Consider the following 15611-nt stretch of genomic DNA (forward strand, 5'->3'; position numbering starts at 1 on the left):
TGTAGCGCGCATGTGCAGAGGTCCCGGCACTGTTTTCAGCGCAGGGACCTGGCTCCGCCCCCCCCACAGCTCGTGCTGGCTGCGCCGAGGGCCAGAGGACCTGCAGGTAGGTGGAGAATACCGAGGATTTTTTTAGGCGCACTTTGTGGCGCGAAAAACGGGCGTCCAGGTCGGGACTGCGCCGTTCTAGGCGCGTGTGGAAACTTGGGCCCAATGTGAGCAGATTCCAGACATTGAATGTAGTAAATATCATTAAAATCACTAAATTGGTTCTTTGATATTATTCTTCAAATCCTGACTCACTTTATTTTGTGTTCTGAGTCCCACAAACATACTTTTTCAACAGTTAAAATACGTAGCCACAAAGACCATGTTGTAATCATGGTTTGGAATATATTTGAAAATACATTCATGCAATGTGTACAATGAAATTAAAAGCCAAGTAATTGATTTCCATTCACCTGATTATTATGGTTAGTCCTTTATTTCAAATCATGTATTTAGTGCTTCAGTACATGCCAACAATATCTTGTTTTTTTAATATATTTTTCAGATAAATTTTGCATTGGTTGTGTAAATGCATATGCGTTTTTTTAAATGCTTATGTATAAGTTGCATCTGGTATCTTGCACAATATTTGTGGAAATAATATGTGTAGTATCAGATATTTTATCTTCCTCATGCAATCTAATTTATAAATTGTGTATTAGACATACTAAGGAGTTGCTTCCCAGCTGATCTATATACTTATGGAATTTTAATCCAACCTCTTTCCAAACACTCCTTGATTGGTTTTAACATTGTTGATGCATCACAGTTTACCTGAGGTGGAGGTTAGACTGTTTCTTGCTTCTAGCAAAATGAAACCAGTAATATCAGAAAACAGTGTTTGACATGTGTTACCCTGCATTCAGTAACCCACACATGACTGCTGCAGGGATCTACCCTAGCCACTGGGGTCTTTTCATTAGAATCAGACTTTTTATTTGTTGTGAGAGGTCGAACAGCTAAAACATCGCAATTTAACTTAGTTTAAAATGCCATCATTGAATAACTAATAAAACAGTTTAGTTCTGTTAAATAAAGTTTCTGATTGAATGTTTCTTTTATCCTAAAGGTTCTGAAGTATTCTTTTCAGACAAATGATCGTTTGTGTTTTGTTATGGATTATGCAAATGGAGGCGAGGTAAGGAAGATATTTGTTAATTGAACAAGGGCATCTAGAAGTTTTATTTCTCTTCCAATTATCTTTCCTTATTTACCATTTTTAGGCTGTTGAGACTTTGCTGAGTACAGTTTAATATTTCTGTAGTGAGATTCGCAGTTATTTGACCATTGGGCCAGCATCACTGCTGAGTTCTCATTCAACAGTGCTTCCACCTGAAGTGACTGGAAGATAATCAAGAGTGGGAATCCAAGATAATGTTATCCTCCCTTTCCTAATCCAGTGGTGCTGAAGTCAGTTGTAGCATCCCAGCCACTATCCTGGCTGAAACAAACTAACTCAGCACAGACAGGCACTGAACCCGAGATCAACCTTCCTGCCATGCATGGCTCAGCTACCCATTGGGCAAACGCGCTGAGTGACTAACTCATGAGTGAAACTATAAATATTTTAAACAACTCCTTGTGTTAAATGTATCTGTTTTGTCTTATAACGCTGCTGTGAAGTGCCTCGGGACATTTTACTACGTTAAAGGGACTAAATAAATAAAAGATGTTTTTATTTCAGTTATTCTTTCACTTATCGAGAGAACGTGTCTTTTCTGAGGACCGTGCCCGTTTCTACGGAGCAGAGATTGTCTCCGCCTTGGATTATCTTCATTCTGAAAAAAATGTAGTGTATAGAGATCTTAAGGTAGGAAAGTACACTGCCTTCTTTGTCTGCAGTAAACTGTTAATCACATAATTAGAAGGTATGCTGGAGTGATATGATAAATATCTCTCTTTGTGAAATTAAGTATCAAGATTTTTACAAGAGGGACTACTGAATCACACACAAGATTTCCGGTCATTAAATTGACGAGATATTTGTCATGACGCCTCCCCCTATATATGTGCGAATTAATGGATCAGTAAGTGGAATAATAATGACTGGTTCTTGTATACTCAGTGTATTGTTGCTTAATTTTGTTTAGTTGGAAAACCTTATGCTAGACAACGATGGCCACATTAAGATAACTGACTTTGGGCTTTGCAAAGAAGGTATCAAGGATGGAGCAACTATGAGGACCTTCTGTGGAACTCCAGAGTACCTTGCACCAGAGGTTTGTTGTTAAATTTTATTACTCATATTTTTTGCTGTGTGCTCTGCCAGGTTAGGAATTTCAGTGCTGGAGAATGAAACATGTTGACACATTTAGCTTCCATTGTTAGCATCAGGTATTACCAGGACAGGTACAGTGGAGCCAAATGTTGTGTTAAAGTGTTTCTGCTGCATCTCAACACTGTGAATTTAATCTCAGCATTGCACGACACCAAACATCCTCATGGTCTGTTTGAGTCAGGGTTTCGGTTTAGTGCCGATTTGCACTACTCTTGACTTGACTACTCCAACGCACTCCTGGCTGATCTCCCACATTCTATCCTTCGTAAACTTGAGGTTATTCAAAACTCAGCAGCCCGTGTCGTAACTCGCACCAGCACAGCTATAACTCTGGCATCTACCCGAGAATGTGGAAAACTGCCCAGGTATGTCCTGTCCACAAAAAGCAGGGCAAATCCAATCCAGCAAATTACGCCCCATCAGTCTACTCTCAATCATCAGCAAAGTGATGGAAGGTGTCGTCAACAGTGCTATAAAGCGGCACTTACCAATAACATGCTCACCGATGCCCCGTTTGGGTTCAGCCAGGACCAGTTGGTGCCAGACCTCATTACAGCCTTGGTCCAAACATGGACAAAGGAGCTGAACTCTAGAGGTGTGGTGAGAGTGACTGCGCTTGACATCAAGGCAGCATTTGACCGAGTGTGGCACCAAGGAGCCCAAGTAAATCTGGTCAGTGCGAATTAGGGACTCGCCATTGGCTGGAGTTATACCTAGCACAAAGGAAGATGGTTGTGGAGGTTAATCATCACAGCCCCAGGACATCGCTGCAGGAGTTCCTCAGAGCAGTGTCCTAGGCCCAGCCATCTTCAGCTGCTTCATCAATGACCTTTGTTTCATCATCATGTCAAAAGTGAGGATGTTCACTGATAATTGCACAGTATTCAGTGCCATTTGCAACTCCTCAGATAATAAAGCAGTCCATGCCCGCATGCAGCAAGACCTGGATGACATTCAGGCTTGGACTGATAAGTGGCAAGTAACATTCGCGCCACACAAGTGCCAGGCAATGACTATCTCCAACAAGCGAGAATGTAACCACCGTCCCTTGACATTCCACGGCATTACCATAAGAACATAAGAAATAGGAACAGGAGTAGGCCATACAGCCCCTCGAGCCTGCTCCGCCATTCAATAAGATCATGGCTGATCTGATCATGGACTCAGCTCCACTTCCCTGCCCACTCCCCATAACCCCTTATCTCCTTATCGTTTAAGAAACTGTCTATTTCTGTCTTAAATTTATTCAATGTCCCAGCTTCCACAGCTCTCTGAGGCAACAAATTCCACAGATTCACAACCCTCTGAGAGAAGAAATTTCTCCTCATCTCAGTTTGAAATGGGCAGCTCCTTATTCTAAGATCATGCCCTCTAGTTCTAGTCTCCCCCATCAGTGGAAACATCCTCTCTGCATCCACCTTGTCAAGCCCCCTCATAATCTTATACGTTTCGATAAGATCACCTCTCATTCTTCTGAATTCCAATGAGTAGAGGCCCAACCTACTCAACCTTTCCTCATAAGTCAACCCCCTCATCCTCGGAATCAACCTAGTGAACCTTCTGCGGCAAGTGTCTCACCTCCTGACTCCCCAAAGCCTTTTCATCATCTACAAGGCACAAATCAGGAGTGTGATGGAATACTCTCCAATTGCCTGGATGAGTGCGGCTCCAACAACACTCAAGAAGCTTGACACCATCTAGGACAAAGCAACCCGCTTGATTGACACCCCATCCACCACCTTAAACATTCACTCCCTCCACCACTGGCGGACCATGGCTGCAGTGTGTACCAATTTTTTAAATAAGCCCCGCTCACCCATCACCCTTGTGCCTGCTGGCCTATATTTTTCTCCCAGTTAAGCAACACCTCGATTTCAAAATTCTCATCCTTGTTTACAAATCCCTCCATGGCCTTGCCTTTCCCTATCTCTCTAATCTCCTTCAGCCTCACAATCCCCCCCCACCTCAAGATATCTGCGCTCCACAACTTCTGCCCTCTTGAGTATCCCTGATTATAACTGCTCAATCATCAGTGGCCAGGCCTTCAGCTGCCTAGGCCCTAAGCTCTGAAACTCCCTCCCTAAACCTCTCCGCCTCTCTACCTCTCTTTCCTCCTTCAAGACGCTCCTTAAAACCTACCTCTTTGACCAGGTTTTGGGTCATCTGTCATAATTTCTTCTTATCTGGCTTGGTGTCAAATTTATTTTTTGTCTTCTAACACTCCTGTGAAGTGCTTTGGGACTTTTTACTAAGTTAAAGGTGCCAAATAAACACTTGCTGTACTGTCTGGTCAGTTTTGTCTTGTGGATCTGAACTTATGAGGAACCATTAACATACAAACTCATGTCATATCTTAAGGGTGTTGGAGAGAGGAGATTTTGATCCCATCATTGTGAATTAGGGATTCGGTGGTGCAATCCCTTTTGCATACAGCATTGTTTCACTCCATTTCAGTGCAGTACTGAGGAAATGCTACACTGTCAGATGGGGCGGTAGTTTGCAAGGACGGAAGGGTCAAGGGTTGTTTTTTTCAGGAGAGGCGTGATGACGGCAGATTTGAGAGAGAGGGGGACAGTACCCGAGGAGAGAGAACTGTTAACAATGTCAGCTAACATGGGAGCCAGAAAAGAACATAAGAACATAAGAAATAGGAACAGGAGTAGGCCATACTGCCCCTCGAGCCTGCTCCGCCATTCAATAAGATCATGGCTGATCTGATCATAGACTCACCTTCACTTCCCTGCCTGCACCCCATAACCCCTTATTCCCTTATCGTTTAAGAAACTGTCTATTTCTGTCTTAAATTTATTCAATGTCCCAGCTTCCACAGCTCTCTGAGGCAATAAATTCCACAGATTCACAACCCTCTGAGAGAAGAAATTTCTCCTCATCTCAGTTCGAAGGGTGCCCCCTTATTCTAAGATCATGCCCTCTAGTTCTAGTCTCCCCCACCAGTGGAAACATCCTCTCTGCATCCACCTTGTCAAGCCCCCTCATTATTTTATACGTTTCTATAAGATCACCTCTCATTCTTCTGAATTCCAATGAGTAGAGGCCCAACCTACTCAACCTTTCCTCATAAGTCAACCCACTCATCCCTGGGATCAACCTAGTGAACCTTCTCTGAACTGCCTCCACAGCAAGTATATCCTTTTGTAAATATGGAAACCAAAACTGCACACAGTATTCTAGGTGTGGCCTCACCAATACCCTGTACAGCTGTAACAAGACTTCCCTGCTTTTATACTCCATCCCCTTTGCAATAAAGGCCAAGATCCCATTGGCCTTCCTGATCACTTGCTGTACCTGCATACTATCCTTTTGTGTTTCACGCACAAGTACCCCCAGGTCCCGTTATACTGCGGCACTTTGCAATCTTTCTCCTTTAAATAATAACATGCTCTTTGATTTTTTTCTGCCGAAGTGCATGACCTCACACTTTCCAACATTATACTCCATCGGCCAAATTCTTGCCCACTCACTTAGCCTGTCTGTGTCCTCCTGCAGCCTCTTTATGTCCTCACACATTGCCCTTCCTCCCATCTTTGTATCGTCAGCAAACTTGGCTACCTTACACTCAGTCCCCTCTTCCAAGTCGTTAATATAAATTGTAAATAGTTGGGGTCCCAGCACTGATCCCTGCGGCATCCCACTCGTTACTGATTGCCAACCAGAGAATGAACCATTTATCCCGACTCTCTGTTTTCTGTTTGTCAGCCAATCTTCTATCCATGCTAATATATTACCCCCAACCCCATGAACTTTTATCTTGTGCAGTAACCTTTTGTGTGGCACCTTGTCAAATGCCTTCTGGAAGTCCAAATACACCACATCCACTGGTACCCCTTTATCTACCCTGTTCATTACATCCTCAAAGAATTCCAGAAAATTTGTCAAACATGACTTCCCCTTCATAAATCCATTCTGACTTTGTCTGACCAAATTTTGCTTTTCCAAATGTCCTGTTACTGCTTCTTTAATAATGGACTCCAACATTTTCCCAACTACAGATGTTAGACTAACTGGTCTATAGTTTCATGCTTTTTGTCTGCCTCCTTGTTTGAATAGGGGTGTTACATTTGCAGTTTTCCAATCTGCTGGGACCTCCCCAGAATCCATGGAATTTTGGTAAATTAAGGAAGTTGTGTGGTCAGCAGTTTGGTGGGAATAGGGTCGAGGGAGCAGGAAGTGGGTACCGTGGACAAGGTGAGTGCGGAGAGGTCATGAAGGGAGATTGGAAAGAAACTGGAGAAAAATGCGAGTTCAGGGCTAAGGCAGGGGGGAACCATAGAGTAGGTTTGGCCCGGTGGTCTAGGGGAAGGAAGGGAAGTGGCAGAGGCAGTTGAACGGATGGTCTCAATCTTCGAGACAAAGAAGTCCATGAGCTCCTCGCTCTTGTTGTCGGAGGTGAGGGTGGAGGAGACAAGGGAGAGGGATTTAAGGAGACAGTTAGTAATGGAGAATAGAATGATTCGTGAGTAGTGAGGAATTTTGGCAGAAGAGAGCAGGATCTGATGATGCTTTATGTGGTTCAGCCAGATCTGGCAGTGAATGGCTAAACCAGTTTTCCGCTATATCCATTCAAATATCTATTCCAGCCAGTGACTACTTTTCAAAAGTACTTCCTAGGCAGTAAAGTGCTTTGGGATGTCCTGAGATCATGAAAGATGCTAGATAAATGCAAATCCTTTCCTTTATTTTAGCACGGAACATGTCATTGGGACTGACTTTGGAATAAATTTTAAGCAAGGTCACATAGGGCAGTTAATAAAGTACTTCGAATTTAATGTGTTTAACTGATTAAATTAGTACATTTACTAAGGTATTTCTCTAAACAGAAATGTCAGGATTTACTTTTATGTCATTATTTGTCCATTACAGGTGCGACATCAAAAATCCGGAGTTCCGGACACTGGGCCGATCCATGGCAGGGTCGTCCGGAAAATGTTCCGAAATCCGGACTACCCCGCCTCAGCGGCCCGACCTCCAGTCCTCAGGCTGCCCGACCGACCTCCCCCCCGGCCTCGGCGTGACCTACCTCCCCGTCCCCCCCGTCCCCCAACCCCCGGCCCAATCTTCCCACGCCCCCCCGGCCTCGGCCCAGGTTTTGGACGTCACACCTGTATTATTTTTTGTGTAAAGGACAACTTGTTACCTTGTTAGTTTTAAAATACTTCCTCATCTTTTAACCATAAGACTTTGTTGCTAGACACTAGGTTTCTTTTGAAAATACCACAGTGGGAACCATCCGTTTGGCTCATTTGCATGTCTGTAAGCACCAAAGTATCACTTCAGTAACTTTGGAAACTTATGTGATTTTTAAAATTTTATTTTGCCACACATGAATCACTTTTCTGTCATCAGTCTCTGGGTTTGTTTTGAAAATCGTCATGTTTGGAGCAGTTGCTTCAAACAATGGGTCTGCAGAAGTTTGTTGTACAATAATGAACAATTGTACAAACATGAACAATTTAAAAATGCTTTATGATACAGTGCTTTGGCTGAATTTGAAAAAGTGACTTCCTGCACTGGCTTTTAATATCTTTTATAACCTGGGGTTGGTGGAACGACATCTATTAAAGTCTAAACTAAAACTACTGAAATATTACTTGGTAACCAAAGGAGCTTTAATAGTATATTGTGTATGTATGTGTGGTTTAATTCCAGGCTCCCATTTTTGTAAACCCATATCAGGATAGAAGGTTGTAAAGTTCAGTGATACCAGTTTCAGCTGCAGTTCAAACATCAGTGCCTTATGCTGGAAAATCTGACTCTGTGGGTTAAGTGAGAAATGTTTACTAATAAATTTAGGGTCTCACTAGTAAATAAAACTGATATTTTACTACCCAGAGAAATAGTTTGGTAATATAAATTCTCTCCAGAAGCAAAGTTGAGAAATTAATACAAAATTTATAAATAACAAAGTGCCATTTTGAATATTATGCAGAATTCAGTTAATTGTTAGAAGTATGACCTAATGGGCACAAGTGAAGGTATATTCTATTACCATTGTTGGAGACTGATCAGAGAAACACTGGAATGAATAAAAGGAACTTATGAAATGTGAATGTACAAATAATGAAACTATACGTTCAGGAGCGTTTCCTTTATCCTCCCTAAAGTCCAAGTACAATTGTTCCATAAACTGTAAATGACGATGACTTTAATAAAAGCTGAAGGTGGGCAGAAGCACAGCATAAAGACAGAGTAAGAGGTGTTCAATGCTAAGAAAGTTGTTTAAATAATTACAATTTGGTTCTTCACTCAAATTTGGACAGTTGTGCTGAAGCGATCTTTTACAATTCGAAACCACCTACTTAAGGATTTTGAATTTTTTGGTTGCTAACCTAGGAACAATGCCCTTAAAATGAAAAAGTAGATGTTCTCTTTGCTTTAATGTCATCTTTTGACTTGGGCACTGGAATGTAGAATAGTTGCTTCTGTTTACACAGTTGTTGTATAGTTGTTTTTAGCTGCATGCTGGAATTTGGTTCACGGGATGGTAGTATCTGGGAAATGTGAGCTTCTGGTTATCAAAGGCTTCAATGTTTATAGCTGCCTTAGTTTCTCTTGTAAAGTGTGTTAAACAGCTGTCACACATTGTCCTTGTGATTTCTAGCGCTGCCCATTTTAACAGACTTTAGTTTTTCTCATTGTTTCACCATAATATTCACAAATGGGGATGTGGTGTGGGCATTCTGCGGATACCACCAGACTTCCTTTATTTTTGCAGCTGAGTTATTTAACAGCAGTCTGTGATTAATTGGAGTTACTTTTATTGATGGTACCGCCATGAATTGTGTAAAACCTAAAAGTTAGAAAATTTTCAGAGGCCCACTCGACTTAAAAACAACCCCCCCCCCCCCCCCCAATGAGTTTACCCAATGAATAGCAGGCTCATCCAGACCAGGAAGGACCTAGGCTTGTCCCCAGGTTTGAGAGCTAGCAGAGGGTTGCTGCAGTTAATCTTGGTGGCTTTTATTAGGGAGGTTGCCACTTCTGAACACTATCCAGTATTACAGAAGTACAACTGATGAGAGACTTCTTGCATTTCTGGATTTAAATACCTGACACTCGAGGAACCAGCAGCATTGTAAACCCACAATGAATGGGCTGTTGGATTAAGGGGACTGTTTCAAGAAAGTAATCGTAAGGAGCTAGTCCTACAAAATTGCACTGCAACAGTAACTGGGTGTCTTCATTACACAGCAGAACTCAGTGCGACCAGCAATATTAAAGTAAAAGGGGGAGAGTTTTTGTATGGAGGTTACTCCATAAGACAGGAACAATAATAATAGACCACGTAAAAGCACCTTCTAACTGGCTGCTGGTATACGAGAACAGCATGAGACAGCTCGTTCTTTTTCCTTTAGGTAGTGCCTGGCCTTGGCTGAGTGCTTTTTTTCTGACAGCATAGCTGAGATTAAGAGGTCTCCATGTGAAGAAGTAAAATCTTGAATATGTGCCCTTCTAATCCTGACCATGTTATAGCAACAATATTCTTTCTTACTAAACACCAGGCTGTTTAAAGATGAAACCTGAATCAATTCTAAAACTGCTGATGGTTTGCAGATAAGGATGAGCTTCAGTTGCCTCTTGTTAATTGATCCATAAGGATGACACTGGGTGTCATCAATAAACAAATTTGCCATGCTCCATTGTTTTAAGGAAGCACAGCTAATAAATAAATTGAACCATAAGGTCTGATTTCAACAGATCCAAAGTAAACTTGTAAAATTAAATCATGTTATTGCATATGTCTATAGAGATGTTATTCCCTGCGGTGCCCACCGGTCACGGAAAGCCTCAAGCGTGGACCGTGTACAGTAGACACCTCAAGTCGCTGGAGAAACACCACCAACGATGTCTCCGCAAGATCCTACAATTCCCCTGGGAGGACAGTCGCACCAACATTAGCGTCCTCGTCCAGGCCAACATCCCCAGCATTGAAGCACTGACCACACTTGATCCGCTCCGCTGGGCAGACCACATAGTTCGCATGCCAGACATGAGACTCCCAAAGCAAGCGCTCTACTCTGAACTCCTTCACGGCAAATGAGCCAAAGGTGGGCAGCAGAAACATTACAAGGACACCCTCAAAGCCTCCCTGATAAAGTGCGACATCCCCACCGACACCTGGGAGTCCTTGGCCAAAGACCGCCCTAAGTGGAGGAAGTGCACCCGGGAGGGTGTTAAGCTCCTTGAGTCTTGTCGCCGAGAGCATGCAGAAATCAAGCGCAGGCAGCGGAAGCAACGTGCAGCAAACCAGACTCCCTGCCCACCCTTTCCTTCAACCACTGTCTGATCCACCTGTGACAGAGACTCTGGTTCTCGTATTGGACTGTACAGCCACCTAAGAACTCATGCTAAGAGTGGAAGCAAGTCTTCCTCGATTCCGAGGGACTGCCTATGATGATGATGATGGACTCCCTCTCTGGAGCCACCAGGGACGAGGCTGCTGATTACAATTAAAAACAAAGGATGTCATTTATTTTTAAATCAGAGTTTGTTTTTTTTTCTTAACTGTATTCAGGCTGTTTCTATAAATGATTATCATTTTCAGAATCTAGTTTTAATCTTCTCCCTTTCTGGCTTTTTTGTCTATTTTTGGTATCGTATAGACTAATCTAGGGTGTATAGTAGACTTAGATGCCAAATTTCTATTCTTCCTTCACTTATCCAGTCTGTGGTGCAGTCAATATTAGCACTGTGGGATGAATTTGCTCTGACTAATACATGTGTATGTTGGACCAATGCAATGCAACTTGATGGCTGTCCCTGCCAGTAAAGGGTAGTTAGTACGATCTGGATTACAAACTCTATGTGGGGATTTGAGAAGCTGTGACATGACAGCTGTAGAACTTGTGATGAAATGCATTGCAAGCACCTGAAGAGGGGGAGGGTAAGATTATTCCTAATTAAGATACATTTAATTAACTACAACTTATTTAAAAGTTGTGTCTTTTAACACTTGATTTGCAAGGTTTCAGTTTCATCGATAAGATCATCAGGAATTTGGGGTCCAGGATGATACCTTCTGAGCAGTAAAACTTTCTGATTACTCTTAACAGAGTTGATGAGTGTAGCTCCTGGAATTCTGGCAGGCAAGCAGCTGTGTTTCTCCTATACATATATGGGGCAGCTGTACAACCAGCTGTCGCTTGGTTTGAATCATACAGGCAGGAGCTGCTGTAAATAGACCCGTGTGTAAGTAACATAATACCTGCTCAGATTCTTGACGGCAGATGAGTTCTGCAATTCTCCACAAACCTTATTAAGAATTAAAAACGAACAATTACACCAGCTATTAATGCAGACAAGATGATCAATCAAATCACCCTAAATGTATTCAGGCAAATTCAGTAGACCTCTGATGAACTCAAAAGAAATGCTTTTTAAAAAAAAAAATGATTCGGTAATGGTCTCAACAAAAATAAATTACACTGTAAAAAGTTTCTAAACATGGACTGTTGCATCAATGGGTGAATTGTGAGTTTTTGAGTATTAATCAGAAAGGTCATACCATTAATTATACTGAAAACTGAAATGATCTTTACTTTAAACCTGTTAGCCTTGCATTTTATGAAATAGATTGCAGTTTTATCCCTTTACAAATTGATAATGAGGAAGGATAATTTTTTTTACAATGCATTGCATCTGTAATTACAAGATCAGTGTTTATGGTGAAATCTTTCATTGCATTATTTCTAGAACATTCCAGTTAAGTATTCATCTCTTAAGATAAAAGATTATGGGTCATTTTTGTTTCAAAATCCTAACTTAAGTTTTCTTCATTTTCATGGTAATTTCCAAGATCTGTTTCAAAGTACAGCCTATGCCTTCTGGCTTTTTTTAATCATTCGGTTTGGATTCACCTATTCCACAAGTGTACATTTATCATCTACCTTCTCTGTCACTGTGGTGCACTATCTCTCCTCGTCCTACTTGACCCTTCTGCAGCTTTTGACACGCTTAACCATGCCATCTGCTCCAGTGCCTCTCCTCCACTGCCCAGCTCTGTGAAACTGGCCCATAGTTCCACGCTTATCTAACTGGACCTAGAGTATCTCCGGCAATGGTTTCTCTGCACCTTCACCTCCGGAGTCCTCAAAGATCTATCCTTATCCCTCTCCTCTTCATTTATATGCTGTCCCATTTCATCATCTGCTGAATCGAGATCAGCTTTCACATGTACGCCGATGACACCCAGCTCTCACTCCCAACACCTCCACTGCCTCTTTGTTATTAAATTGCTTGTCCAGTATCCAGTCTCATCCAATCTTCATTTCGTGCAGCTAAACATCGGAAAGACTAAAGCTGACAAATTCAAACCCCTACAACTAATTCTGTTCTCTTGCTGCTGAATCCATCCTGCTCCCTAGCTACTCTTTCAGATTGAACCAGACCACTCGCAATCTCTCTGTCCTGTTCAGCCCCAAGCTGGCTTTCTGACTTCATAACAAAGATTGCTTGCTTACTCCGTAACATTACCCGCCCTGCCTCTACCTCAATCCATTTGCCACTAAAATCTTCATACTTGCCTTCATCACCTCCAGACTTGATTATGCCAACATTCCCATCTTCCACCCTTCACTCCCCATAAACTTCAGCTCATCCAAAACTGTGCTGCCAGTATACCATCATGGACCAAGTCCTGCTTGCCCATCACCTCCTTCCATGCTAACTTACATTGGTTCCCAGTCCAACAACGTCTCAAATTTAAAATTCTCCCTTACTCTGACACCAACCCTTGCCTCACCATTGGCGGTCATGGATTCCGTTGCTTCGTTGCTACTTATTGGAATTTCTTGCCTAAACCCTTCCTATCACCTCTCCTCTATCAACCATCAAGACTTCTTAAAACCCACCTCTTTGGTCACACCTTGTAATCCATTCTTTGGCTTGGCACCTGTTTTCTGTTTTTCTACATTAAAGCCAGTATATAAAGGCACCTTGTTCTTTTTCATAATCTTGAACACCTCTATCAAGTCATCTCTTAAGTCTTTTCGGATCTGGTGGCATAAGTCCTAATTTCTTAACTCTCGTCATAATTGTGATTCCTCATCCATGGTAACATCCCAATGAATTTACGCTGCACCTTTTTGATTTGATTTTGATATTCTTCCGATGATGGAGTGCCTGTAATTTTCTTCAGTCCTGTTTCTCAGAACTCATGCATTCTGCACCTCTGATTCGGGCCCCTTCCTCATCTGGCAGCAGATACTTCAGACAATATGTCCCTGCAACTCAAAGTCTGCTCTCTACCTTCAAAAGTCTTCTCAAAACTTACTGCTTTGACCTCCACACTTTTGACCACCTCTCATAATTTCCTTTCCACTTCTGACCAGGCTCTCCAAACTCTTATAAAGTACTTTGGGATATTTGTTACGCGAGAGCTGTTGCGTTCGTGTAATTGATTTAATTTAAGGACGTTAAGTGGACAATCGGCACATTTTGGGGATGTTTTGGGGTGCTTTTGCGACTGGAAGGATGTTTCCAGTGGGGTTCCGCAAGGCTCAGTACTAGGTCCCTTGCTTTTTGTGATATACATCAATGATCTAGACTTGAATATAGTGGGTATGATTAAGAAGTTTACAAATGATACTAAAATCGGCTGTGTGGTTGATGATGAAGGAGAAAGCTGCAGACTGCAGGAAGATATCAATCAACTGGTCAGGCAGGCAGAACAGTGGCAAATGGAATTTAATCCAGAGAAGTGTGAGATAATGCATTTTGGGAGTGCTAACAAGGAAAGTGACCACACATTAAATGGTAGGATACTAAGAAGTGTAGAGGAACAAAGGGACCTCGGAGAGCATGTCCATAGGTCCCTGAAAGTGGCAGGCCAGGTAGATAAGGTAGTTAAGAAGGCATATGGAATGCTTGCCTTTATTAGCCGAGGTATAGAATACACAAGAGCAGGTAGGGGGGGGGGGTTATGCTTGAACTGTATAAAACACTGATTAGACCACAGCTGAAGAACTGCATGCAGTTCTGGTTACCACATTACAGGAAGGACGTGATTGCACTGGAGAGGGTACAAAGGCGATTTACGAGGATGTTGTCGGGAATGGAGAATCTAAGCTATGGGGTCAGATTAGATGGGCTGGATTTGTTTTCATTAGAACAGAGGAGGCTGAAGGGAGACCTCATTGAGGTGTGTAAAATTATGAGGGGCCTGGATATAGTAGATAGAAAGGGCTTATTACCCTTAGCAGAGGGGTCAACAACCAGGGTGCATAAATTTAAAGTAATTGGTAAAAGGTTTAGAGGGGATTTGAGGGAAAATTTCTTCAACTAGAGGACGATGGGGGTCTGGAACTCACTGCCTGAAAGGGTGGTGGAGACAGAAACCCTCACCACATTTAAAAAGTGCTTGGATGTGCACCTGAAGTGCCGTAACCTGCAGGGTTACGGACCTAGAGCTGGAAAGTGGGATTAGGCTGGATAGCCTCTTGTTGGCCGGCATGGACACGATGGGCCGAAATGGCCTCCTTCCGTGCTGTAAACTTCTATGATTCTAAAAAGGTCATAACATTTTGATAGAATAGGTTTTATGGACATGAATGATACCATCATATTGTTAATGATAAACCGTGAAATAAAGCTTGCCCAACAATTGTAGATCTGATGCAGATTGTTTATCTAGTTACCAACAACAGTTGCACTTGTAGTTAGTGAAGTGCTGATGAATTCACTGGATTGCTCTTCCTTCCTGGCCAAAAGGTTGTGCCTGAAAGTGAGTAATCCTTACAGGAGCTGAAAATAATGTTCTATGAATTGTTCACACTTATGGAATGTTGGATCTTTCAGATAATCTTACAGCGAATCATATTTATCTGTATAATTTGTACCACACCTCCATTTTCTTGTGTTTCAGGTTTTAGAGGATAATGATTATGGGCGCGCTGTAGACTGGTGGGGCCTTGGAGTTGTGATGTATGAAATGATGTGTGGTCGCCTTCCCTTCTACAATCAGGACCATGAAAAGTTGTTTGAGCTTATTCTAATGGAGGAGATCCGATTTCCACGCACTTTGTCACCTGAAGCCAAATCTCTTCTTTCTGGGTTGCTGAAAAAAGATCCTAAACAAAGGTGTGTATCAGCTTTTTCTGGGTTGCAGTAGCCATGTAATTATAAAACAATCCCACCAGCAGTGCTTGCAAATCTGAACAATAGCCACACACCATCCGAGGCAGAAAGCTGATACTATCAAAGCTAAATTTTAAATTTCAGTTGAGAAATTTGTACCTTCTCCTTGCGCACACACACTTTTGAAATGTCA

General features: G+C 42.2%; 1 protein-coding gene across 1 annotated transcript in view; it reads left to right on the forward strand.

The window, feature by feature from the left end:
- Window positions 1-15611, forward strand: part of akt1 (v-akt murine thymoma viral oncogene homolog 1) — a 130180-nt gene that overhangs the window by 107200 nt on the left and 7369 nt on the right. Inside the window, exons 8-11 of the mRNA XM_070877511.1 lie at window positions 1118-1186; window positions 1733-1858; window positions 2139-2267; window positions 15207-15421. Of these exons, the coding sequence (XP_070733612.1) occupies window positions 1118-1186; window positions 1733-1858; window positions 2139-2267; window positions 15207-15421 (539 nt within the window). The remainder of the gene's footprint in view (window positions 1-1117; window positions 1187-1732; window positions 1859-2138; window positions 2268-15206; window positions 15422-15611) is intronic.

This window comes from Pristiophorus japonicus, chromosome 4, assembly GCF_044704955.1.
Source record: "Pristiophorus japonicus isolate sPriJap1 chromosome 4, sPriJap1.hap1, whole genome shotgun sequence".
Lineage (NCBI taxonomy): Eukaryota > Metazoa > Chordata > Chondrichthyes > Pristiophoridae > Pristiophorus > Pristiophorus japonicus.